Raw genomic sequence first — 25,108 nt, 5'->3', positions numbered from 1 at the left:
AGCTGTGGTATCTTCAAGCTGGTAGGCAGATCATTCAGGGTGAAATAGCCATAAAAAAAAACCCAAAAAAACACGGCGGGCTGGTCATTTCCTTCATGACGACTGATATTCATGGTGGATAAGACCCAATCATAATGCCACCGACGTGCAGTAGTGCTTGAGGGTACATGGTAAGATCCCCCTGTTGATTTGGTGGAACTCAACCAGTTGGATAAGGTCAACAAACTTGGTCTGCCCATCGTCCATGGAGAAATAGGGTTTGCCATCTTCTTCACACTGAAATAGAATCCAAAGAACACAAATTGAATCGCCATTCCATAATGCATCACTATAAATAAATAAATACGATCTACGACGGCTGCATTTGGGACTAAAACGGCCCATATTCTATGTGTTAAATAATAAATAAAATTTAGACTTTGGTTAGTAAGGTTGCAGAAAACATGAGGCTACAATTACGAAAGACCGAAGAGATAAGAGGGCAAAGGGTTGACAGTTTTGTAAGAAGAATACGTTATTTTAATGATTAAAATAAACTTATCTATTTAAAGGATACAACTAATGTCTTTGGACTATGCCATATACACCAATCAATATCCAGAGTAGTTAATGCTGTGGCCCAGGCTAGGTCAGGTCAGGCACGTACCGGTAAGATGAGGTAGTGTTTGATCTTCTGCGTGTGACACAAAGACAAAACAAATCCATTTGGGTTTCTCGTGCTCTCTCGCACCAGGAAAACTCTGCGTCAAACGAGAGGATAGGAATATTATAAGATATATATATATATTATACACATATAGATATATATACACACACACACACACGTGTGACGCTCATACCTGAGCTCACAGTTCAATCCTTCATGATCATGTATGAAGCTCAATGTATGTCACCAGCAGCTACTTACCCATCCACCATTCCTTGCTGTACAATGAGGCGCTGCGTCTCATCTCGTGACAGCCGGCCGTGATACCACGCCTGCGTCTTGTGAATTCCTGAGAAAGTCGACATTCGTTCTTAGAGAGAGCGCTATTAAAGCTCATGGAAGATGAAATCACACGGACAGACATTACCTGCACTGTTTAGACTGGTCTGGCACGGAGTGGGCAGGCTATAACGATGAGTTGTCTTTTTCTGCAAAAAATAAAAAAAAAATTATATTGACTTAAAAGTATAACAGCTCCTAGGCAGTCCAGATGCTGAGTTAAAGAAATGCAGACCAATTACTTGTCGTGTCCATAGTCGCTTATCTCTAAACGGAGCCGCTAGGGGAGATTTCAGCAGAGGGTGCAATCGGAGTGTGGGGTGAAGGTGTTTCGGGAGAATTTGGAACGTCGCCATTTTTATTCTGGAACAGAGCCCTGGGACGGGGTGAAGCCAGACCTTAAAATAGTCCACAGGGCATAATTTATGGTTCCAAAAGTAGCTTGCCATATAACAGGATCTGAAAGTCACAGGTCCCTTTCTGGAAGATTCGTAATGAAGTATATTGTGGACTTAATATAATCCTCCTGTCCACCTTCTGCATGGTGCGAGCCTCAGATCTTTATGACTGAAGGGCTGTCTGTCCGAGGCCAAGTAAAACGACCATAGAATTTATTTAAAAATCTGCACCAGCCACCAATTGACTGGCATTTGCCACAAAACACTATTTCCCGGTGATCATAACTGCATAGAAATCACACCGTGAGAAATACTTAAAACCAGTTGGCATTTATACCAAGCAGACCACCGGGGTCTATGGGGTTAAACGACAGATAGGAGGAAAAGTCTCTTCGAGTCACATCTGGGCTCCTGCTGGACATCTATCACGTCATAAGAATTAATTCCATAACACTTAACCTATCAAAAAACCACAAACACCTCACCCTCCAGGACTGAGCCTCTTCCAACGCCACGGACAACGCTTCGAGAGGATTCTCTATAACACGACCTGTGCACCCCGAGAAATCCATGGGGACCATCGTGTTATCAGACGCGCTGTGCTGCAAAAAGTACACACGAGGTAAAGTTAGGCAGGCTAACGGGGTTATTCTTTTTACTTTTGCCCTAAATATTAGACACTGTAGATGACATCATTTCACAGAGAGAGATTGCTGCTAAGCCTGTAAAATGTAACAATGATCTGGGAAGCGGTGGGGTATTTAGACATAGAACTTTTGCCGAGACCGGCGCATGCATTGCCTTCAGCACAGATCTCCATGATTAGCCCCGTGGTGCGGCTCCATTGGACAGAGTGCCGTCATATGACCCGTCCATAGAGACTGCTTGTGGGGGAACACAGAACTCAGCACCCACCCCCAGATAGCAATAGGGTGCTCCCCGCTGCATAGTAAATAGTAGGGGGGCATAGAACTGGGGTGGGTCTGGGCCAGCACCCCAATTAAAAAAAGAAATTGCTGCTGGAGACATTTATGAGTGAACGGCCTCGCTTTATGCCATGCTTTTCTCCCAAAGGCTGATGTGAGAAATATTGGCCGGCCTCTCTACCCAAGTGTTTGCCAGCTGAACCAATATCAGTTACAATACCAGCGATCAGTACTTGTTACACTACCTGTTTACTGGGTTCCATCCAAGACTGGGGACTGCGTCTGGAGAGCTGGTAGTTTTTATACAGCTGAGCGCCGTACTGTAAAATATGATTATTTTATTAATAACACAATCAGTCACTGTAGTGTCTTCTGTCCGTATCCCATTCATACCGAATACACGGGATTTTAACGATTAAGTCGGGGAACCACCAAACGTCCTAAACCAGCCGAGTTCATGTCTCAGTATCAACAACATTGTTTTTGTTGCACAAATAAGAGTAAGCGAGATGTTTCATCTCAGGTCAACTAAGCCATTAGCGATAAGACTTATTATTCGTATCGGGATCTGGAAAACTCACTTTGAACAGACGGATAGCTGTGAGCCAGCAGGTACGAGCTTGTTCATCTTCACTACATAATATCTTCAGACCTTTAGTGCCGCTCCGCATTTTGTAAGGCTGCGGGGGGGGGGGGGGGGGACAGAGCGGTGAGGCAGGTACAAGGTGTCCAGAGACTGACGCAAAAACAAACGATACAGAAGATCCAACAACGAAGTGTCGGAAATATCAGAGAGACGGACAGAGTAAAAGCGGTAGGGTAGATGTTTTCCCCAACACACCTTTAAACAGAAACCAAAGTCTGTGGGGGCATTGTAAAGCTTCTTTCCCTGTGTCAAGCAGTAGGCATTGGATTCATTCACATCAGCAAAATACTGGAGGTGTCGAGGGTCCTGGGAAGAGAGGAAACAATACTTGTATTAGAAGAAAAGTTAACTTAAGTAGCAATCCGGGTCCCACCCTTAATAAAAGGCAGCAAAATCCTGGGGGATCTCATGGATTTCTTATGTCTTCTATTGTATACATTGTACTTGCACTTTGGTGGTATGTAAAACAGTTTGTTTAGGTCCTTTTATCAATTCATAATAAGTTGATGTTGCTTCCAATTTGGAGATCTCGGCTTTGGGTGTGCAGCTCAGTACCGAGTCTCTAATACGAGAACTTACTGGCGGGAAACGGGTAAAGGTTGGCAATGCTATAGAAGGCAACATCATTGCCAGGAAGGGTATGCTGTATTGGTATCGCGGTAGTATTGGATCTTATTGGCGGGAATCTTGGGTGACAGTCATTAGGAAATTGCGCAATAGCTTATTGCCGGAAAGCAGTATTGATAATTACATTGTAATGACGCAAGAATATATTTAGAGGGGAATCAATACGTGTAATGGTATGAAGGAATCCGGTCAAATCATTGTCCTAGTGATAGCTACACCACCACTTCTTTGGAATACCGACTATCTTCTCTGTAACTCACTACCCTGATCTCCCATAAAGCCGGAGTTTCGTGGGGAGCTTGTAGCGGGTTGACTGATCCCTGATGTTCTACAAACATAAAATATTTTTTTTAGAAAAAAAGTCTTAGGTTCAGAGCATTTGAAATGTTAATTATAGGGTGTCAGCTTGCAGCAAATTCTTTCCCCGTTTCCTACAACACCGGCGGAAGACTCATCACCGTTACGCAATCCGGTGCGTCTATAAGTCGCGTTTCGCCTTCCTTCGTACTATGACTTCATGCAAGAATCTCGCCGCCATCGTTCATAAACGTTTATCTTGCCTTAGACATTCCTTTGGCGGAGTAGTAAAGACCGGATCTTCGCAGGAAGAAGTAAAAGCGCTTCCAGACTTTTCGGCCGCTCTCCTTCATGTGTAAATAACCCTGGATCTCTGGCCAGCTGCCCGAGTTCAAAAAGTTCTGTCACAAAGAAGAAGAACAAATAGGTTTAAGTCCTGATGGTGCCAGGAAACGCGTCTAGCTGGTCGAGGTGAGATATCATCTGGCTGCGTTCTATCTTTACGATATCCTTAACCGCTCGGGTTCTGTCTCAGTAAGCAGTCCAGACACCGTACAGAAGGTCTCGGTATTTCAGTACATGGTGAACCAACACGGGGTTATCAGTCAGTGTCCAAGGTGTCCGGTACAAGATACACCATGTTTCTTGCCCACACCTATCACGTAGCTACCTGTATTAGCTCCGAGTGAGAGAGTCCTTTGTGCGCTTCTAAATTCCCTCCAACCATGTCCTCTGGAAACAAGGCGTACTGGAAGAAGAGGAGATAGTTTTCACCAAACGTAGACAGGGTTTAGCCGGTAACATGAACAGAATAACGCAACATGCTCAAAATCCTCATCAACAATAGAAAAGTCTGCAGATCGGTTATGTACGATTTCAACCCTAACCATGGACGATACGGATAATTTGAGGCATGCTTGAAGATTGGTGTACCAATAATTAGAATATGTAGAGTAGTATCTACAGTTTACAGTCTAGAACTTCTATCATTCTTCTGCTTATATGTGGGCGAGCGGTCATTGTGTGGAATGAGGCGATCTGGACCCAGGAGCCATGCCAGGTTTAAGCAAATCCCAGCTATACCTCTTCTTATACCAAGTATAATCTCTTGGAACACCGTCTGATTTATGCTCTCCATACTCACTGGGGATCCCTGGAACAGTTCATACTTGGCGAAGTTTTTGCGAAAGATAAATTTGCTGTCTCCTCCAGCCGGCCACATTGCTTGAACCTCTACTACCGACTCGTGGTCTTCAAGGCAGCGCTCTGTATAAGGGTATAAGACAGATGTGTGAACGTCCATCATGTTGAGGGATGGTACCAAACCAGAAGAGGTCAGGGAGTTTCACAGACTTCATTATACATTGTTAAGGGCCAACCTCAAAGGAGCTTCTCCTCCTGGTTTTGTGATCACATCTGACTATCCTCCCAAACCAAGACAGAACTACTAAACTCTTAATGTTTAAAAGTATTTTTCAGTGTTAATTTTACTTCCTAATTCCTCCCCGAGTTGGCCCTTCATAAAGCATTGATACATTTGGCAGACTTCTTGAAAGTAAAATCGCACCGATTTCAGATTAGGTTTTGCGCAGATCCAGCTTGGACATTCTTGCAGAAGAAGCTTATTGTATTTAGTGAAATCAGGGATTTAAAGCGTTCAACTCCCGGATTAGTTAAATATATATATATTTTTTTAAATACGCAGCTTTTCACTCACATTCATCCATTCCACAGAATTATTTTAATAGATATCATTTCTGTATCAAATCAAGCCAGACTTTAAATGGTTCCTTGCATTAAATTGCTCCTCTCTCTCCGCTGAGCCCTCCCGGGGGATACTTCAGCGGTAAATATGTAATGTTTTCTATTTCGTTACAGTTTCAGGCCGAGAACATATTTCACAATTCAGTTTCTGGCTAAAACACAGGAGTGAGAGATAATCCTTATAGCTGGCAGAGCAAGGAAGGAAGATCACACCTTTAAAGTATGTGACTGCAGAGCGTTTGCTTTTGTTTACGGGATGACTGTATAGAATTCCTATAGTAACAGTCATACAGTTATTGTACCAGGCTTACGTTTCATGCGGCCGGCACGTACTCTTGCTTGGCACGCTACCGGGCGCCAGTCTTGGCGACAGAAGGAGGCGGCGTAAAACCCAAGGGCTAGACTATACCCACTCCCTACTAAATGGCTGTGCTTGCGTCCCGAGTTATTTTTAGGAGAAACAATAGCTTTGTCTACGACGATCAGGAATTATCTGTACACTCCATGACGCAAAAAAACACAAAAAAAAAAACAAAAAAAAAAAACCTAAAAAATAAATAAAAAATACTTAAATATCAATGGGATGAAGATCTATACATTAGATGGAGCCGTATTATTTCTTGAGGTTTCCCAGTGAATTTGGGGTTCCTACGTTCTTACCGAGCCCCAGGTGGGGATGCAGCTCCACCACAGACCAGCTCTCGTCACTCAGGCAGTGGACTTTCTCCACCAGCATATCGCAGATGTGTCGCGCTGTGGCCCCCGCCGTCACCTCCAAGGAGCGGCATGTGCCATCTTCACTGTATACCTTCACCACCTGGAAAAGGAGGCATGTATCAGCTACAATCCATATCTAGATTGCTGTAAGGCGAAGCAATTTAAACGTCTGTGAGATACAGTATCTGAAGGCAAGGTCGGCCAATAAAGAAGCGGAACTTGCACGGTGCCCGGGTGCGTAGCATTTAGGATCCACACATGTTTTATGGGGATACACGGATCTTGACACATACTGGCTTTCACCGGCAGGTTCCTTGTAACGATAACGTCATGGAAGTTGAGTTTAACCGTACTGCAGACCGATGTAAAGATAGTTTCAGTGCTTTAAAAGTTATCCATAAATAATAATGTCCATCAGATAAACAGAGCAAAGGTCTGTTGTACTTACATGCGGACCCCCTTCCTGCGAGGAACGACTGGTTGGGGTGTTGCTTAATATGGGAGAGGAATTACAGAGCTCAGGGAAAGGATTTGGGATGTCGGGGAGGGATGAGGACCTCATCTCGTCATCTCGCAGTCTCCTGGAAAGCACACAAGACACGGAAACATTTAAATGGGATAGCCCTCCCGTATAACAATCGCCCAATATGCCAAAAAGGTCTAGCACTGGAGGCAAAACAGATTCTCCCGTTCCATACGCTACGTGGAGAACAACCGCCGATCAATTCACAGACTATTGGGACGTCAGCCAGGATATTTGTAAGCGGGCACTTCATCTGCTTGCTGTCATCTACCCTGGATTTCTCGGTACTAAGCCGTTTATAGAGCAGGTTCTCTCTCATATGCACTTCACTTTAGATATTAATGTGATCCCTTTTACAAATGTGGGGGGGGGGATTCTTCAGAATCTACCATTTCCCCCCCACTCCTCAGCTAGATGCCCTGCAGGAGATGTGACCCGCTGATCAACAATGACCATCAACAAAGAATTATCCGCCTCTTTCGACCAACTGCTCTGCATCCAAAACGGACCGGCCACTGCCTTTCATTTCTGAACCCAAGGATAAAGCTTTAAAAGCTCCAGAGTCTGATGACCACCAAGGCCGGCAGGATCCTAGCTCACTCGTGGAGTAACGCAGTGTGATCCGATTTGTGACACGGTTGATCCGAGTTCATAAGTTGCTTAAAGTAATGTGAAAAGTTTATTGGAGACGTCAACTATGGTTGATTCTGCCACTTGCGTCTCATCAGAACTTACCCCCACCTGCTACTGTTTATAAGTAGTGGCTGTGACCTCTTCACCTCTTTTTCTGGCAGCCCCCTCTGTGGTAAGGGGCTACGGTTTGTGCATCCTTCACGCTCGTATGGGTTGTCTGGAGCAGGGCTGTGACTGCTCTCCAGTGCCTCCAAATCCATGTTACCCCCTGGAGGACAGAGACAACATCTGGTCAAACTCACAAAAGCACAATTAAAAAAACATTGTGTTAATCTTAACGGTGTCTTATTGTCTGATTGCTCAGGAACGTAATGGATTTTAGAAGCTTTTCTACATGCGTAACTTCTCCGACGGTGCGGAGGTCACACATTCTGCGGTTTGTTTTTGAACTGGTATATCAAGTCAATTATACCAACTTCTCATACTAGACTCTTCTTCCGTGTGCTTCAGAACGCACAACAGAAGAGGAGGACCAAAGGTTGGCTCGGTATACCTTTGCGGTTAGATCTTTCGTGTAAAGTGACACAAGTTCCCGCGCTGATCTTGCGGCACGGCCATTGGCGAGGAACTTACGCCAAAGCGGCACGGTTTGCGGCGAGTGGAACTTTTCCATGAAAGCTGTGTCTTTAAAGCTCCAGGTTGCTGTTTGGCTTTCACTGTTGGCATGGATTCTGCTTCTTCAGCTAATTTTCCTTCCACGCTGTGACCTGCACCCGACCTGCCTCGCTCCTCCCGGGTTTAAAATGTAACTCAGAGGGAGGCAGGTTCTCCGGATACCTGCTCGGTTAACACTTTCCGTTTCATACACTCAAGAGTGCCTTTCGTATCACTCACACGTAACACAATATCCCTGGTCGATCGCTACTCCGTCAAATAGGAGTCTGGGCTCATAACGTATCTACTTTCAAAACTGGAGCTACACCATGTATACGATTAGAAACTAACGTACCCATTTTTAATGATTCTTTCCCTCTGTAGACGTGGAAACTGGGAAAAAAAACTAATCAGCGTCATCAAGAAGTCATTAGTTTTAAAGCACACTTTCTGCTCTAAAGGGAGGAATTGTCGACACCTTTACCGGTCATTGGTGTCATTCCAAACAAACTAGTAGGGAACGAGAAACTTGTTTGACAAAGTCATTAAGGGACAAAAGGCCTGTCCATTTATTTGAATATCGTTACAAATCGCTGTACTTCTACTTTTTTTTTTTTAATGGAACTAAAATTATTTTGTGCTTTTGCGTATAACCCACCGGCATTCCTTCTAATTTGTTTTACTTATTACTAAGTGGATCCTTTCCATTTGGTGGGGGATTAGACCCTCCTGATTCCTGTTTTGGCCGTGAGCTGTAGAGGACCATGGCGTTTGGTCAAATTCGGTGTGACTCGGTACATTGTTGGCCATCTCCACAACCCTCAAATGTATAGACTTTGTCTAAGATATAAGTGTCCATATGAAGTCCATATGAGCTCCCAAATGCATTGTATCAGCCACATTATAGAAAACAAAGCATCATCTTTGACTAAGGACTCCAGTGTTCCACCAGCAACACATTCTCCTAAACAAGCCCCCTATAGATCCACCTGCTAATTACCTCCTGGCACCTATATGATGCCATCAAGGACTACAATAAAGCAAGGTAACCATAGAAGGAAAAAAAATAGAGGGATTTTCAATATGTACAGTTTGGAGTAAAGAAGAGAGGAGACGTGAGAAACATTTAGATACTTAAATGGGTTTAACAAAAGCACAGGACGGAGGTTTATTTCAGAAGAGAAATGTTAAAACAAGGGGTCATATTCTAACTGGCTGGTCACATGGTGGGAGGTAGATAAACGGAACAATCTCCCATCAGAAGCGGTAGAGGATAATACAGCGAGGGAACTTAAACATGCATGGGATATACGTTATTCTCAATACGACACGGACTACACCTCTAGGACGCAGTCCAAAGTAAGCTCGTTATTTTCCTTAATTTAAAGATTCAATACGGCACCAAAGACGTGCAGTCAGCTGATCCCGTCTAAAGATCGCTCGCCCATCTACATTTTTCCTATTGATTCGGTTATCAGGAAACAGACTGATAGCAACCAACCTCCCGACCATCTAATCCCTGCAAATGGCAACTGGAAATTCCCCATTTAAGCTCCACTGAACACGCAGTACTGAGCAAACAGCCCGAGCGCCGTACATTTGGTGAACTTTGTGTATAACAACCTCCGCTCAACAGTTACCAGACACTAAACCCGTAAGGGGATTTAAAAAGGGCAAGTAAAGCGCGCTCACGGATCGGGTATCTCGCCATAAGACGGAATTTCTAGGAATGATTCAGCACGGGAGAGGTTAAGTCAGGTATGTGACCCAAGTGTTCCGACGGTGCTCACACAAAAGAAAACGAGACAGTTTGCATTTTTCAGGCCTCTTGCGGAACCTGAAGTGTCTGCAGGATTGTCGACACTAAAACCATTAACCCTTTCTCAAACATAAAGCACACGCATGTCTTTAATCAGACCATACGCGGTACACACAGGGATCCTGTGTCCTCCATCAATAAAATATTAATACTCTGATTACAAAGATAACAAAGGCAGGAAGGAATCTGCAAGAAAGAGAAGGGAAGGTGGACACAGAAGCTCTGGGAGAGGTCACTTTGGTCAGGTGGTAGTTAGTGGAGTGAAGGTGGACATGATGGAGCCAAGACTGAAAGCCAAGGCCATTAAGCAAGAATAGAGGCCCAGGCTGCTTTTGCCGGAGATAGATAGTGTGAGAGTAATCTCTGTCCGGGACAGCGGGAGAGAGTAGGTTATGGTGACAAGCTTGGGGGGGGGGGTATCGGAAGCATGCAAGCAAATCAGCTAGTGGTGAACATGGAGTAGATGCGTCGGAAAAGTGGAGACAAAGTAGGATGGAGGTATTGGTGAGAGTCACTCAGCTCGGGGATTCCTTGAGAGCTAGTTATGGAAATGAGTGCAGCTAAAAGAAGAACAGAAGAGAAATGAGTGGCATTGGGGTGGATTGGAAGAAATCATAAGATGAATGGATTTATAGAGGGTGATAATAGTAGAATAAGCAATTCCTTGCCTCCTCGCTGTGAATGGAGCTGGTCGATGGACGGAGGGGAGATGCGGGCAGGTGGATGGAAGACACAGAATGTAGTGTAATAAAAATATCCAAAGAACACGCTTTGTTCCTGTATAACAAATGGGACATTCTGTATATAGTTTGCTATTTCAGACAAGCTGTGCTACTTCAACAATGTGGATTATTTTAAGCAAGCGTATCTTGTCATGCATGACTTGGGGAAAATATAACTTTTTAAAAAGGGACTGAAATAGTTTAAAGCAAATATTTAATTTGCTACAAGCAAAAATCTGGCCTGGAATACAATGCATTGTAGAGGAGCGAGGAAAGTAGATTATAATACTATTAAAACCTTCAGTCCCTCGGATAAAGGGTTACGGCGAAACACGTCAGGTTTTCTCACTGTACAAGCGCAAGAATTACCCCTACAACAATCTGTCACTGCTACGTAACCGTAGCCACAATAACTCTACTCCAATGAAATGGTCACGGATATTCTGATTGTTACATTTTAATAGAACAGCAGCGGATTCTAGAGCTCTGTTAGGAAGAATGCAAAGCTAACCTCATGCTGAAACATGAGACGCGCTGGCATAGAAGGGATGAGGGCTTGCAATCTATTAGGAGGTTAAGGGGGATGAGACAGAAGGCTAGGGGCTGCTTGGGCGAGCAGGATTGCATTGTAGCAAAGGTCACACGCATAAACCCTCGCGACAGCCGGCACTACAGCCACGCTACAGCCTCGCTACAGCCACGACACATTTACTACAACGTGACTACTACTGTCTGCCTTGCTTGCTCAGTGCCCGGTGTGTCAGAATATTAAAATTACAGCTATATGTAACATTTTAACAATGGTGTGTCAGTGCTACATGCGGCGGGCACACAATATTATTATTGCTACGTATCGCATGGGTTATGGAACACTCACATTCTATTAAACAAATGAATGTGTAATACAGTTACATTCTTTAAAGTCTATGTAAATTGCATTTGTGCTGTACAGTGCTGTGAACACCGATATCACACGCAGTGCCGAGAAATGCAGATACTCTCAGCAAACAGGGGTTAAGCGAGCACTCATGGAGGAAGCGGAGCTTTCGTCATACACCGTCTGAGGGGAACAATGAAGTGTTGTAGCTGGAGCCTGCAGAAGGTGTGCCATTGCCCCAGGTATACGGTATGCCTTACACCGCTACGGGGGTCGGGTGTGTCTTCCTCCGAACGGTGCCAAAAAACATCCTGAAATGATTCATCACATTTATCCGACCCCGCGCTACACCGAAAAAAGACACATTTATTATCAATAACCATAGCGATGTAAGTGCAAAGTAAAACGAGAGACGCATATAACCCGTCTATAGTCTCGGCGCTGTGCCCTGTATACGTTATCTTAACAGTCATGGGGCAGGGCACCAAACCCCACGTGTTCTTTATAAAGATTCATCTATATATTCCGGACACACAATCGGATAAGCAGGGCTATGTTTGTTTAGTAAGTACCCTTGTGTATTTCTTCTATAGAGTCAGAGCATTGATAACCCGTACCAATCCCCTTTATGCTGTGCATGCGCACTGTTTCTGTTGGGTATACGGTACCCGTACGACCCCCTCTATGCTGTGCATGCGCACTGTTTATGTTCGGTATACGGTACGGATACGGAAGGTGTTACGTGCAGTGAGGTTGAGAATGGGTACAGGCTGTTTCAGACATACCGTATATCGTACATTTAATTCCTGTTCTCTTTGTTCTGTCTCTTACGTGATACAGACACACGGTGTTGGAGGGTAGGAGAGAGTCACTGATTAACTAAAGTGTAATAGGAAGTAGGGCTAAGGCCACAAGGTTTTAACTTTTTTTTTTTTTTTTTTGTAATCGGGACACAGCAGTCTAATTTGGCGGTATAGGGTTAAGAAAGTACGTTTTTCGTCCTCCATATATCCTGCGGCGCCAAAAGAGTTAATTATTGACTTGATTCTCCTGCGTGAAGTGACCCTTTGTTATAATGTAAGAGACCGGGGCCGGGGGAGGCAGGCAGTGAAGCGGCTGATCCAAAGTCTACGTATAGGTGTTGGGGAAGGGAAACGCTGTGACGCATCTATCGCGGTCTACCCGTTCCCCAATGGCGATACACACACAGTGGGGTTTATTCACTAAAGGGAGAGTTGTGGTTTCAGTTCTTTGACTTCACTATACAATATACATTATAATGGGCCAACACCAGCCATCTTCTGCAGCAGGAAGAGATCAGCTGGCCCTGTATAATGCATAGTAAAGTCAATTAGATTTCCTTCTATACCCATTAAAACTATGCATTACACAGGGCCAGCATAGCACTTTTGGAGACATTTGCCAGCGTTGGTTCTTCACCTGCAACTCCACTGCCAGCTCTCCTTTTAGTGAATAGACAGCAGTACCTTGTTTCTACCTACACCATACTTCCCGATATCGCACCTGGCTGAAGAGGGGCAACTTTTGTTTTAGGGGGCGTGGCTAGCAGGTTTCCCCAATACTTTTTAGGTGGCCATGTGACCGAACAAAGCTATTCAAGTAGTTAAGAAAGGTATCGAAGTTACAATGTTTATTTATAAAAAATATTTTTTGTTTTGTTTATATGTATCGTTGTTGCTTTTAGGGCTGTAGAACCCTGAGATACCCGCCAAACATTCTGAGATCCCAGAAAAGAGGGGGAATCAGGGAAAGAAAGCGGGAGAGAGGGACTGTGTCTCCTAAACAGAGCCATTTGGGAGATATGGAGCCATATTTATCCCACCTGTTCCGTCTTTGCATTGCCCCTTCCCCAGGTAGAATGATTCTTGGCCTGAAATCTTCTAAAATGTTTTAAATCTAAGCTCATAAACCATTTCTCAGTTTCAGGGGCATTAAGGAGATCTTAGGCTTAACACAAATACGTAAATCTGGATTTAATCATAAGCTCAGTGTTTATATATTTACAACACGGAACCAGACTGCCCCAGAAGCGGGGGGCTTTTGGCGGCTATACCCCTACTTTCTATGCATTGGTGGCCTTATTTGATTTGGTGAATACAGAAAGAGTAAAAAAAAAACCACATCCTTGACTGACATTTTTGTCAAGCGGGAAACCAATTCTACTATCATGGAGCAATAACCTAAATATTTTTTAAGACTAAACCGAGACAGACTGGAGACTTTCAGTTTAGGGCCAAGCCCAGCAAATTATCAACCCCACGATCCTTACACACACTAATTATTAAATCGACACATAGGGAACAATTGTGGCCAAAACACCAAGCAACTCACCTGGCAAGCATGCAGAGCAATCTCAAAGAGCGACCTTGGAAAGGATAGATAGGCAGGCCTTCTAAAGACATGGCTGCAAATTGTCCACAGTGCCCCCTGTGGGCAAACGAGGGATTGCTTGTCTTTGAAAAAGAATGGTGGACATTGAAACATAGAACTATGCGGCTCATCAAGGCTGCCCGTTTTATTTGGCATAGTTTTATGCTTATACCATGCCTCACTGTATTAGCCTCTACAACTTATGATGGGAGGCTGTTTCATGCATCTACCACCCACTCTGTAAAGTAAAACTTTACATTCCATTTTACATCTAAACCTCTGACCCTCTAGTTTATTCTTTAAAAACTGAATAGAGTATCATGTTCCCAACGTGCATCTTCATGCTGCGATATGTTTTGGCTTTATGGTTTGTCCCTGTACCCAATGAGTACCTCTGTACTGTTTCTGCAGAATATTCTAGTTAATACTTATTATTATTATTTAATATTTTATATAGCGGCATCATAGTCCGTAGCGCTGTACAATAGGACACATAATATCACCAACTATACACAGTGATTGAACAACGCAGCCCTGGCAGCTATGTAAGCAGCGCATGATGCTCATTCTGACTGCGCAATATTCATTTAATAAATTATTTTTTGGATAAATTTATGCAGTTTGTGTAAAATGTATACTGATATGACTGTTTGTAGCAATGGACTGAATACACACTAATTAAAAGGGGTTTTGTTTTTTTCCCCAAAAAATGCATCTTCTTTTTGTGTTCGGACTGGGGAGCGAAATAAACGCACAGGAAGAAATCCTAAATAGTCCTGTTTAGCAACATCACTTTGGCGATTAAGTAGGAGCAGCTTCTCACATCATTAAATTGATTTCTTAAAGCTGTCTAAAGCTTGTGTTTTTGGTGTTTTCAATCAGTTTGATAGTTTTGAGAGGTAAGGGACCATCGCGCCTCCGGAGAGCAGAGAACGTGCAGTTTAGATGGACACACGCATTCGGTGGGCTTCCAATCCATTTATATTACTCATTTAGTTGGTTGGCGCCATTGCATGGTTTAGTAAGTATGGCGAACTGTAAAAAGTAGGTTTGGGAGGGTTTAATTACGTGTGCAAGCCACAATATCTATCATGGATGGCCGTGTTGTCAGAGCCAGTCTATAAATGTATTCAGAATACTCGCTACATGAATATTAAACTCGCGAGGATCATCCACCTACCTTGCAAAGCACTTTCTGCACCATGGAGCATCATAATACATGATCTTATAGCAAAAAAGTGAATGTTTACATCAGAGCATGAGACTTGTTCCTCCCCAGTGCTGCTATTTTTTAGGGGTATATATTGAGCAGCTGACATGATGCAGCAAGAGCTTGGGTTTCACAACATGCATTCCAAACAGAGTCAGACACTACCCAGAGTAGGGTTACAGACGGCATCGAGGCCAGATCTGGAGGGCAAGCAGTCTGCCCTTCCCGTCAGCATACCGTCAAAGCTCAGTATTATTATTTATTGTTTTATATAGTGCCATCATATTCCGTAGCGCTGTACAATGGGTAGACAGGACATAACAAGTGGCGTATGACTTACGGAAGCAATAGGTGAGGAGGGCCCTGCTCCTAGGAGCTTACAATCTTCTCTGCACCTTCTCTGTGCGGCCAGGAACCCCACAGAGGCCTTTGGATGCCTGATAGCTGCCTTTTGGTTAAGCATCATTGAGTTATTGGATTTATGACCCTAAATAGGCTAAAACATTCTAAAACACAGAAAATGCATCTGGTGTAACGGCAATGGGTATTAAAACAGAGGAACACTATTCTTTGTTAACACTGGCCTTCTTCAATCCATACATTGCAATTTACTAACACGGAACCCATATTATTATGTCTTTCTTTAAATAAAGGCGTTTGAAGGGACCCCTTGGACCTAATGTGTATGTTTGCCACAGGCTGAGAAATCTAGAACTGCCTACTGTCTCGTTTAACACGGAAGGGTTAAAAAATACTGCCGAGTGTCTGAATCCAAGCCCTAGATTTCCAATGGCTGATAATTAGTAGAAAGCATGGAGTCCAAATATCTCTAACGTCAAACACAATGTTTTTTCTCTTAAATATATATTTTTATGTTTCTTTGTACGACGAGCCCTCCCAGCTTTTCTAATTGTTTCTCAAATCACAAACAAACATCCAACGACGTCTCGTAAACAGGTGTAGTGCAAACCTACATCGTTGCTCATAGTCGTAGGTTTGAGGAGCGGTTACGTAGAGATGTCTTTGTCCCGAGAGATCGGATGGAATTGGATAAGTCGGATAATAAATGATGGACCATTTCAAATATAGCAAGGTCTGCGTGGGGTCCAGGAGGTGCTTGGCCAAGAGTAATCTGGAAACCTCTCCCTTTCCCATCTGTAACATAAATATCTTTCCCACCCCGGGTTCCGTTGCTTAGTGAATCTCCATTTGTCAGCAGAATGGCACCCGGCATGTTTTCTGCCACACCGTCATATTCATTCGTGTTCTATATGTGTGTTTATATACATCGTTCGCGCCCGTGTTCTATGTCCGCCTTAAGGTGGGAGATTTGTGAATTAAGTGAATCTCAAGTTCAAGCATTAGATAAAAATAGATACATGTGATTTATTAGAAATTGCCCTTAGAAACACACGCAACCTGTATTCTAATCATAAACCTGCGTCAACCAGCAGATTTTACAGAATTTCAATGGTTATCAGAGAATTTAAAAATGAATATTATTATTAGTATTACCTTAACCACCGTTATAGCTAAATTGTACATTTAAAAAACGTACAGTACCAACGTAGAGTATCAGGCTAACAAGCACAAGGTGGGGAAGGTCCCCCCCATTCACTGTTGGCAGTGAGAGGGTTAAAAAGTGAGGGTGACCTTTCCGCATCCACCGTAAATACATATTGTGTAAGCAAGCATCGTACAACAGTGAGGACTTCGTACAGCAACACGTGAGGGCCAGAGCTTGGCCCCCTAGCACCCTAAGGGTTAATGCTAATAATCCCTCCATAGCCCCAGTTCCTATGGAGACACGTCGTACCGCGACAGCAGGGTGTCCCGACGTACGGGGCCAGGAAAATTTAAACTGCTTTACTCCTTCCCTTCCATTGCTGCACTAATAAATCTACTTTGATAGAGTAAATAATAGGCTGGATTAACACGGTCCCGAGGCACAGCCATAACAAGACTGTCTATAAACCGCCAGTCGTTCAATCAGCGAACTACATTTCTGACACCGCCATCAATGGTAATAATTACCCCGGCATTACCCTTTGTCTTCCTGCAGATTAACGCATTTCCATTTTTTGAAGACTTTCCCGGATGCTCACCTCAGTGCGGTATTTCTTTTAGAATCACCCTCTTCTTACCTTCACATGCATTGTCTTCTTTTTTTTTTTTTTTTTTTTTTTTTTTAAGGCCTACCCCTCAACCGTTTTGTGCTCCGTAGCGCAGTGATGTCTCTTTGCTTGGAGGGCGATGGGCATAACATTAAACTGTCCCTCGTCACTGAGAGGCACAAAGAGAATGGACACCAAAGTCACACGCGCTAATGTTCTAGAAGCAGACAGGTCGCCAAAGTTGATCCTCGGTTCCTCACCAATCCATAGCACAGCAGACCACTAAACCTTCAAAAGGTCTATTTGCTAAAAGCATCTACCGGTTCTTGCCTTAAAACTTCTATACCGAAAATCACAGTAGAAGAAATGATGGCTGTAGTGTGTCTGACCCCAAATTACCGACATGTCTCAAGAGAGCGTCAAGCTAACCAAGCATTTCTTCTTAAGATACTTTTCTATGTGGTCACTACAATGTTCTTCACATAATGAACGAAGGCCTCAACCAAAATGTGCTTTACATTAACTCGCTTAGCATTGAGCTCCCCACAATCCTTTCCCAAACATTTATATATGGCTTAGATAGTCCTCTTATTTCAGTGGAGTTCTTCCAAACCACATATGGCCAACAGTTCAAATAAAACATTAGAAGAGCCCATATAAATAGCCATTTGTTTGGGGCAAGTCGTTTTCCTCTGTGGGAAGGTCTCTGGGAGAAGGACAGATTTTGTAGCTAAGGCTATACACAATGGCACACAACGCCAAACGACCAGATGGACGGATGAAGCGTGGCATTGAGAAACTCTGTTCCACTTATGACGGAAATAACCACTTAATTTTCTGTTCAGAGAACCGATGGTAAACTTCTCTTAAATGTATCCTTCCTCCTCTAATACAACAGATCACAAATTATCCATCTCCTCTGCGCTACGTTTTTGGCTTCTTACTGGAAAACTCTGTACCCACTCATATTCCATAGAATAATCAGTTTCATTGGGAGAACCCGCTCTTCATGGAAGTGACACTTCTATGGCTGCCTGGCTCCATTTATGTGCAGCCTTGGAGTCCTTCAAACATCTGAACCTCAAAATGACTTCCAAATTTTGTATCTCACCCCTTCCACGTCCTTTCAAGTGGCCACTGTGGCCCCCAAGCACCTACTGCTTAATCTGTGCTTTTAGTTATGTGATTATTGTTTTTAATGTATAAAGCACCAGAAACATTACCTTTACCTCATACACTATAACCTGCGCTCTACATACGTTACCATTACCTCATACTTTACAGTCTGTGCTACATACAATACCTCATACACTACAGCCTGCACGCTACGTACATTACCTTTACCTCATACACTATTAACCTGCGCTCTACATACGTTACCATTACCTCATACACTACAGCCTGCACTACATACATTACCTCATACATCAGCAGGGAAATTCCAGTGTTGTCATGGCGATAAGGCCACTTTTAAAACATTGCGCCAAATAACCACCACAACAAGCCACTAAAATATAACTAATTACCAGTAATGCTCCGATGGAAAATGTAGCATGACCAGCTCTTCATTCCTCTCAAAACATGGTAACCTTAGTACCGGACTACAGCCTGCATGTGATGGACAGTACATTTGCACACTATATATATATATATATTTATTAACATTCTATATACTGTTGACCTTTACTTTATACATTATAATAGGTCGTTAAGAAAAAGTATTTTCCCCGCATATTACTGTAACCTTCATGCTAATAACATAACCTCCACCCCATCAAGCAATCTACATGTTATAAACATAGCTCTTTCCTCATACACGACATCCTGTACACGGCGATCATTGTATTTACCTCATACTCTATACCATAACTCCATGTATATACTGCCCACACAATAATAAGATCACCAGTACATAAGGTGGCATCACTTTAGACCAGGTTAGTTGCCCAATGTGCCATGTGAGAATTTCCGGGAGGGGCATATGCCCCTTCTTGCCCCCTACAACAGATGCCTGTTGGCATAACAACGTAATCATGTTTTGGTTATGCTGGGAGGTTGTCTTTGTGGGTTGTCTCTGGATTTAGGGTCTTCACATGTGCTGTTCTCCAGTAAATGGTAACCTAAAGTATGTGGAGATGGTGTTTTGCTCATCCATGCGATGTGTTTATGTGACAGGCCATAGGGTTGCTCGCATCCTTGGTCTTCTACTTCTGACTCAGTCATACTGACTTCAGAGTACGTCTTCTTGACAAAATGTGTTCCACCAATAAAACCAAGTCAACCTCATGAGCTTTAATGCCTTGGGTGCATGGTCTGTATGTTACATTAAAGCGGGATTGTCTAGCCCTGGTCCACCAGACTTTGTTGGATGGGTCATAAACGCTCTTGACTAAATTTGCATCCTGTGGTCCACGTAATCCATTGTTTGGTAAATTAGACAGAGGTGATGCCTGGCAGTTAGACCTGTACCATGTGGATGCCCTAAGCCAAGCATAGCAGGTTTGGGTTGTGCCAATGAAGTGTAGTTTATATAGAACCATAGACTTTGATGGTAGATAAGAACCATTCAGCGCATCTACTCTGCCTGTTACTTCTACTCTAAAGACTCAAAGTTCATTCCGTCTTGGTCTTGTCTCACAGTGAGGATATCCGTATGTCTATCCCATGCATGTTTACATTACATTATATCAAATATATCTTATGTATGGCATCACATATAGCAGGATACAACCTGGAACAATTGTTGACATGACCACCAAAGACAACAGCTTCACTACAATCTCCTATAGACCAAAGACTGTATACCATGTACCCCAAATGCTCAACGAGTACTGTATCTCATACATTAGGCATGACCTTTTAAATCTTCTCTTCAGCTTTGGTCTTAACCCCTAGATATATTTTTTTTAATTTGTCCTATACAATCTAAACCACATCCTTATATAGTACACTAAGCGTGATTTATAACACATCCTTATAGACATCCACTGCACCTCATGGGGCGTGAATACTATATACCCAGGCTGTATATTATCGAAAGCGCTATATAAAATGGGCAAGGTGTGTACAGATTGCCCTTGTAGCAACATTATTTGGGAATGAACCATATAAAAACATATGAATATAGGGCGAGCCTATGTGCATTAGAAATATCTCTCTGTAACTTGTAGAAGGAACTTGAACTTTAAGCACTTCATCCACATCTTACGCGCAGGAACGGCACACTAAATGCTGACACTGCACCTTTATAGGATAGCCCCAAGCCCCGTACGCAGCCATGTAAAAAGTTCAGTATCTGAAATCAGTTTTCAACAGTATCGCTACATCGCAGGATCCATATGCTGAAGGCAGAGTAAGTACTTCTAAGGAATTACATTCCACGAAACAGTCAGAATTATACGAGCCTCCACATTTACAGAAACGGCAAAACTCTTACTGTATATCATGTCCAGCTAGGACTTCCAGGTCAGATAGAGAATGATCAAATTCCTACCTGTGCCGGCGAGCAGTACCGAGATTAGGTGAGGGGGGGGGGGGCACCTCAACGAACAGAGAACTGGCAATTCCTGTTTATCCTCCTCTCTTTATCTACCTGTCCTTATTTGCATAGACACACCCCTCAGGTGACATCACCTGGGGAAACTTCTCCCGCCCTCAAGAAAAATGAATCAGTCTTATTAAGCAGCCAAGGGCGAGATACATACGTTATGAACTTTATTTACATTCCTGAGACTATGTTTCATGTACATATATGTTTGTACTGTTAGTACGTACATATGCATGTATATGTCACTTCACACAGCTAGTTCATGGCTGTGCACTGTATATGCAGTTATATTACTATGAGAAAGGCGCTCTGGTGTATACATAGTACATGCACTCCCTCCTGGGAATCTGTCTGAACTCTTGGACTGTCTCCAGGACCCATATAATATCTTCTCCTCCCTCTTCTCTCTCTGTACACTGGGAGGGAATTAGCGACAGAGCTCTTTCGTACTGTTAAGTTAAAGTGCGCCGAGACAAGAAGCATCTATGTACCACTGGGCGTCCCTTCCGCCCAGCCACACCTTGTAGGTTACAAGGTACAGCTCCCATAACTGCGCCTGAGTGCCGCCAAACACCCCACGCCTGCCCACGGTGCCACCACGCACCCCGTGAACCTGACGGAGCACAGACAGCTGGTATCAGCGTGCTGACTCTTCTGTACCCTCCTGCGCGTGGGCATCTGCCTCCTCCAAAATGGCGCAAACCTGTGTTTACTATTTCCGAGTGGCACAGGAGGAGCAGACCGCATGATTAAACAGGTTAATAAAAGAAGAGACAGGTGACTCAGTATCTGAGGTTCTAATAATAACCAAGAGCGCGATTACAAGTTGTCTACCCCTCCCAGCGCAGGGTGACAGCATCAAACAGGAAGAACCTGCGGCTCATGGGTGACACAGAGAAGAGACCTTCTTTGTAAAGCTGTCATTTGCACGTCAAGGTGGCAAATGGGGGTGAAACTAGATCGCATGTTTTCTTCTTTTTGTGTGTGTGGGGGGTGCAGTGGGCTGTGTTCCTTAAGCAAGACAGACAGAAAAAAAAGAGTTGTGTGTAAGGCAGGGCAAAAAGGGCAGTTGCCTAGGGCCCAAGCTCAAGGGCCCACAGCGGCTGCATTTGCGACTGATGAAGGTGGATACAGAGAAGTCGAGGAGATGGAGGGATGCTATGATAGAGGGAAGTAATGTAATGGGGGAGATGGAAATATAGAGCTGGAGTGCTAAGAAAACCAACATGGGGGACCCCCAGGGGCCTGACAAAGACCCCATTAAAGTTAAAGGCAGCCCTGCCATTAGTAGTAGGGGTAAGCGATTTCCACAACAGGGCAGCAAAATGCTATAAGATCTCTTATAAGGCGCTATAAGAGTTTTTCGCAGTCTATCTGCGAAAGCCATACACTTTTTAATTACCCTCTTTAGAAAACGTTTTGCCCCTAGTGTCACATGTTCCCTGCTAAATGCATCCCACCGCAGATGGGTGCAGTAAAAGGATACACGAGAAATCTTTGGATACAGCTTTGGACACAGTGTAATAATGCGGCCATCCCGGACAATCTATTCTGTTACTTACCTTCCTTTATAGTCTCTTCATTGCTGATACTGTCCGCCGGCTGGCAATTAATTCTTTCGCCACCATTCCCCTTTAAGAGAGAGAAGAGCCGGGTATTGTATCTGACTTCATTCACGAATTGCGACAATCCTTTATTATCATACCTGGCAACTTTCTAAATGAGCCGACGCTGATCCTCTTAAAACATTAACCCTTTAATAGCCCATTGTGAAGATGCCATGCAGGGACTCGCCAAATGGGTTAACCAAATGGCTCTAATACCGATCCTCGGGGAATCCTTTACACGTAATGATTTAAAGATACACTTAATTGAGCCACCTGCTTTCAAGCAGGGATATCAACCACACCAGACTGGTAGAGAAAGCATCAATCTGGGAGTCTTACATATGATCCCAGCAGTGTAGAATAGGAAGAGTCTGTTCCAGACGGTGTGACCCTGAGAATATGTCCTCCTCACCCTAAGATTGGGGCAAAAACCCCTGAGAGTCAGGGGGCAAACCCCGATAGATCCCAGGTATGTTTAATATATGAAGCTTTCGGCTACACAATGCCTGGCATCCTCCATTTCTTCTTGCTGTGACTTTGTCAACACGTTGGTTAAAAGTTATATATCTGTAACATAGTTACAAAATAGTTACATAGTAATAAAATGAGTCAAAATATTATCATTATTAGCGTTATCTGGATAAATCACGATTAAGACCAAACAATTATAACAGATCCGATTTGTTCCGTCCCAGATAGGAGTTAAAATAATATCATTTGAAGTTGGGCAAAAAGATAATTAAAACAATTTTAACTTTTGTTTTCACGTCCTAACTTCTGAATTGACATTAAAGACACATCGAAACACGTAAGGGGTTAAACATGGACCAAAGGAAGTGTATATTTCAGAGAAATAATAAGACGAGAGATCATGGCCCAAAATTCGAGGGATAGGTGCGATGTTAGAAAGGACTCCTTCATTAAGCAAGCAGTAGGTCAGTGAAACAGCCTTCCAGCAGATGTGGTAGAGGTCAATCCTTTATAGACATAAAGCTGTCTTGGACATAAGACAAGGCCAAGGACCAAGCAGGATTTTCGGTCTTATCGTAGGTGGAAAAAATGTGTAAGACAATCAGATCCTGTGTTTCTATTTATTGGCTATGGTATTGCTTTACGGCTGCTGCGCTAACAGCCCTTTAAGATAAGGCAGGGGGGGTCGGATGCAGGCTATTAACTAACCAGACTCCATTTTGGTTGCCGCATTATTATCCGAATATACGGAGAAATCTTATTTATGAAGAAGCACAGCGCCCGTCACGGTCAGCATCGCTGCCGGCCGCATCATAACCCCGTTAATAGTTATACAGCCACGATTTTATTTCAGTGCCGCTGTTGCTAATGGGTGTGAAATCTGCTTTAGAGCGACTTGGGAATTCTTTCCCCAAAAAAGAAGAGCATCCGAGCGATTTGTCGCCGCCCGTCCAGGTCTCCCGAGTCGCCGGATCCTGGCTGCTTCTCTTACCTCTTTTTCGATGAGCAGCTCACGAGCTCTCTTCTCACCAGGACAGCTCTCCTTGTCCCGCGGTCCCTTGACGCAGCAGAATATTTCTTCCAGGACAGTCCTCCAACAAAACCTACGGTTCCTCTGCCTCTTTGCAGGGCGGGTTGCCCTCCTTTCCACCCCAAAAAACATGAGCCACCGTGCACCGGTTCCACCCCTCCGACCACGGAAGACGAAGACCTTAAACCAGCGTCCCTGCTCTTTCCATGTCTTGACCAACTCGGAACTGCTGGACAAGTAAGAGGCTGTGGCACTAATCCTAGAGGTTGCAGGGTCTGTATCCAAGCGTCAGGAAGTCCAAGAGGTTTCTCGGGTGCTGTACCCTGAAATCTGATAGCTCCCTAGCCCTCCATGATGAATCCCAGCCCCCCCCTCTGTTCTCCCCGCACACGGCTGTGGTTTTGCTGTGACGAGAAGGCTCACTTGTTGACACAAATCACACGCGTAGTGATAACAGACAGAGTCCAGAGCTGTCCAAAAATCTTTGCTTCCCCTGTGGAGACTGAGCCGTCGTTAAATTCCAAAGGTATATTCGCGAATTCGCATAGCTCTTAGAGCGCAAGCTCTTAAGCCAACTGCTTTCCTGATCCCTAACATGCGTATCGTTAACCCTATCGCTGCTCAAGAGGTCGGCGACATGTTTGGCTGTCGGTTTCAACGTGAATACACCTGTCTCTGCCGTGCATGTTTATAGTACAAAGTGCTAAGTGCTTTTTATTATCTGGTTCGGGTCAACAGACTTTTATGGGTTTATTTTTTTTCTGGAATCATTATTGGTTTTAATTTGGTTTGGCCATAAAGAAACAAAAAAAAAAGAGAATGATGATATAGCGAACATGGAAGAAACCTATACGTAAAGAAGTGATATCAGCAAAGATCATGCTGGAAAAAATGGTATATAGGAGGCTCAAGGCTGATGTTGTGGTGTATTCACAGATCTTCCTCTCAGCAGAGGTGGTAGGAATTAATACCAAAGGGGAGGAGCTTGGTATATAAGGTCTGAGCCTTAAGGTTGGCAATTTCCACCGACCTTGGCTTCCAGTTCTGTGGCCTTGGGGGATAAGATTTCCGGTTGTTCCTGACTGGAGCAGCTGACATAACCTGAAAGGTTCTTGTAGATGCCGGTGACGAGTGTATAGTAATGTCGCAT

At 43.8% G+C, this 25,108-nt stretch overlaps 1 protein-coding gene across 1 annotated transcript; it reads right to left on the bottom strand.

Annotated features, from left to right (window-relative positions):
• Nucleotides 1–129: 129 nt before the first annotated feature.
• LOC149273650 (growth factor receptor-bound protein 7-like) lies at nt 130–25,108 on the bottom strand. The gene is made up of 16 exons (XM_089506032.1): nt 24,989–25,108; nt 22,413–22,482; nt 7,625–7,784; nt 6,809–6,941; nt 6,304–6,460; nt 5,024–5,145; nt 4,550–4,627; nt 4,143–4,280; nt 3,151–3,261; nt 2,891–2,989; nt 2,555–2,629; nt 1,869–1,985; nt 1,074–1,134; nt 908–995; nt 647–740; nt 130–276 (listed from the first exon to the last, which is right to left on the bottom strand). Exons 1-16 carry the CDS (start codon nt 25,106–25,108, stop codon nt 130–132), a joined length of 1,770 nt encoding a protein of 589 aa, XP_089362158.1.

This window comes from Sceloporus occidentalis, unplaced genomic scaffold (assembly GCF_023333645.1).
Source record: "Sceloporus occidentalis isolate IW3139 unplaced genomic scaffold, rSceOcc1.0.p SCAF_361, whole genome shotgun sequence".
In the NCBI taxonomy this organism is placed as follows: Eukaryota; Metazoa; Chordata; class Lepidosauria; order Squamata; family Phrynosomatidae; genus Sceloporus; species Sceloporus occidentalis.
Note: the sequence above shows the minus strand (reverse complement) of the source record. Positions and strands in the feature narration are given on the sequence as shown.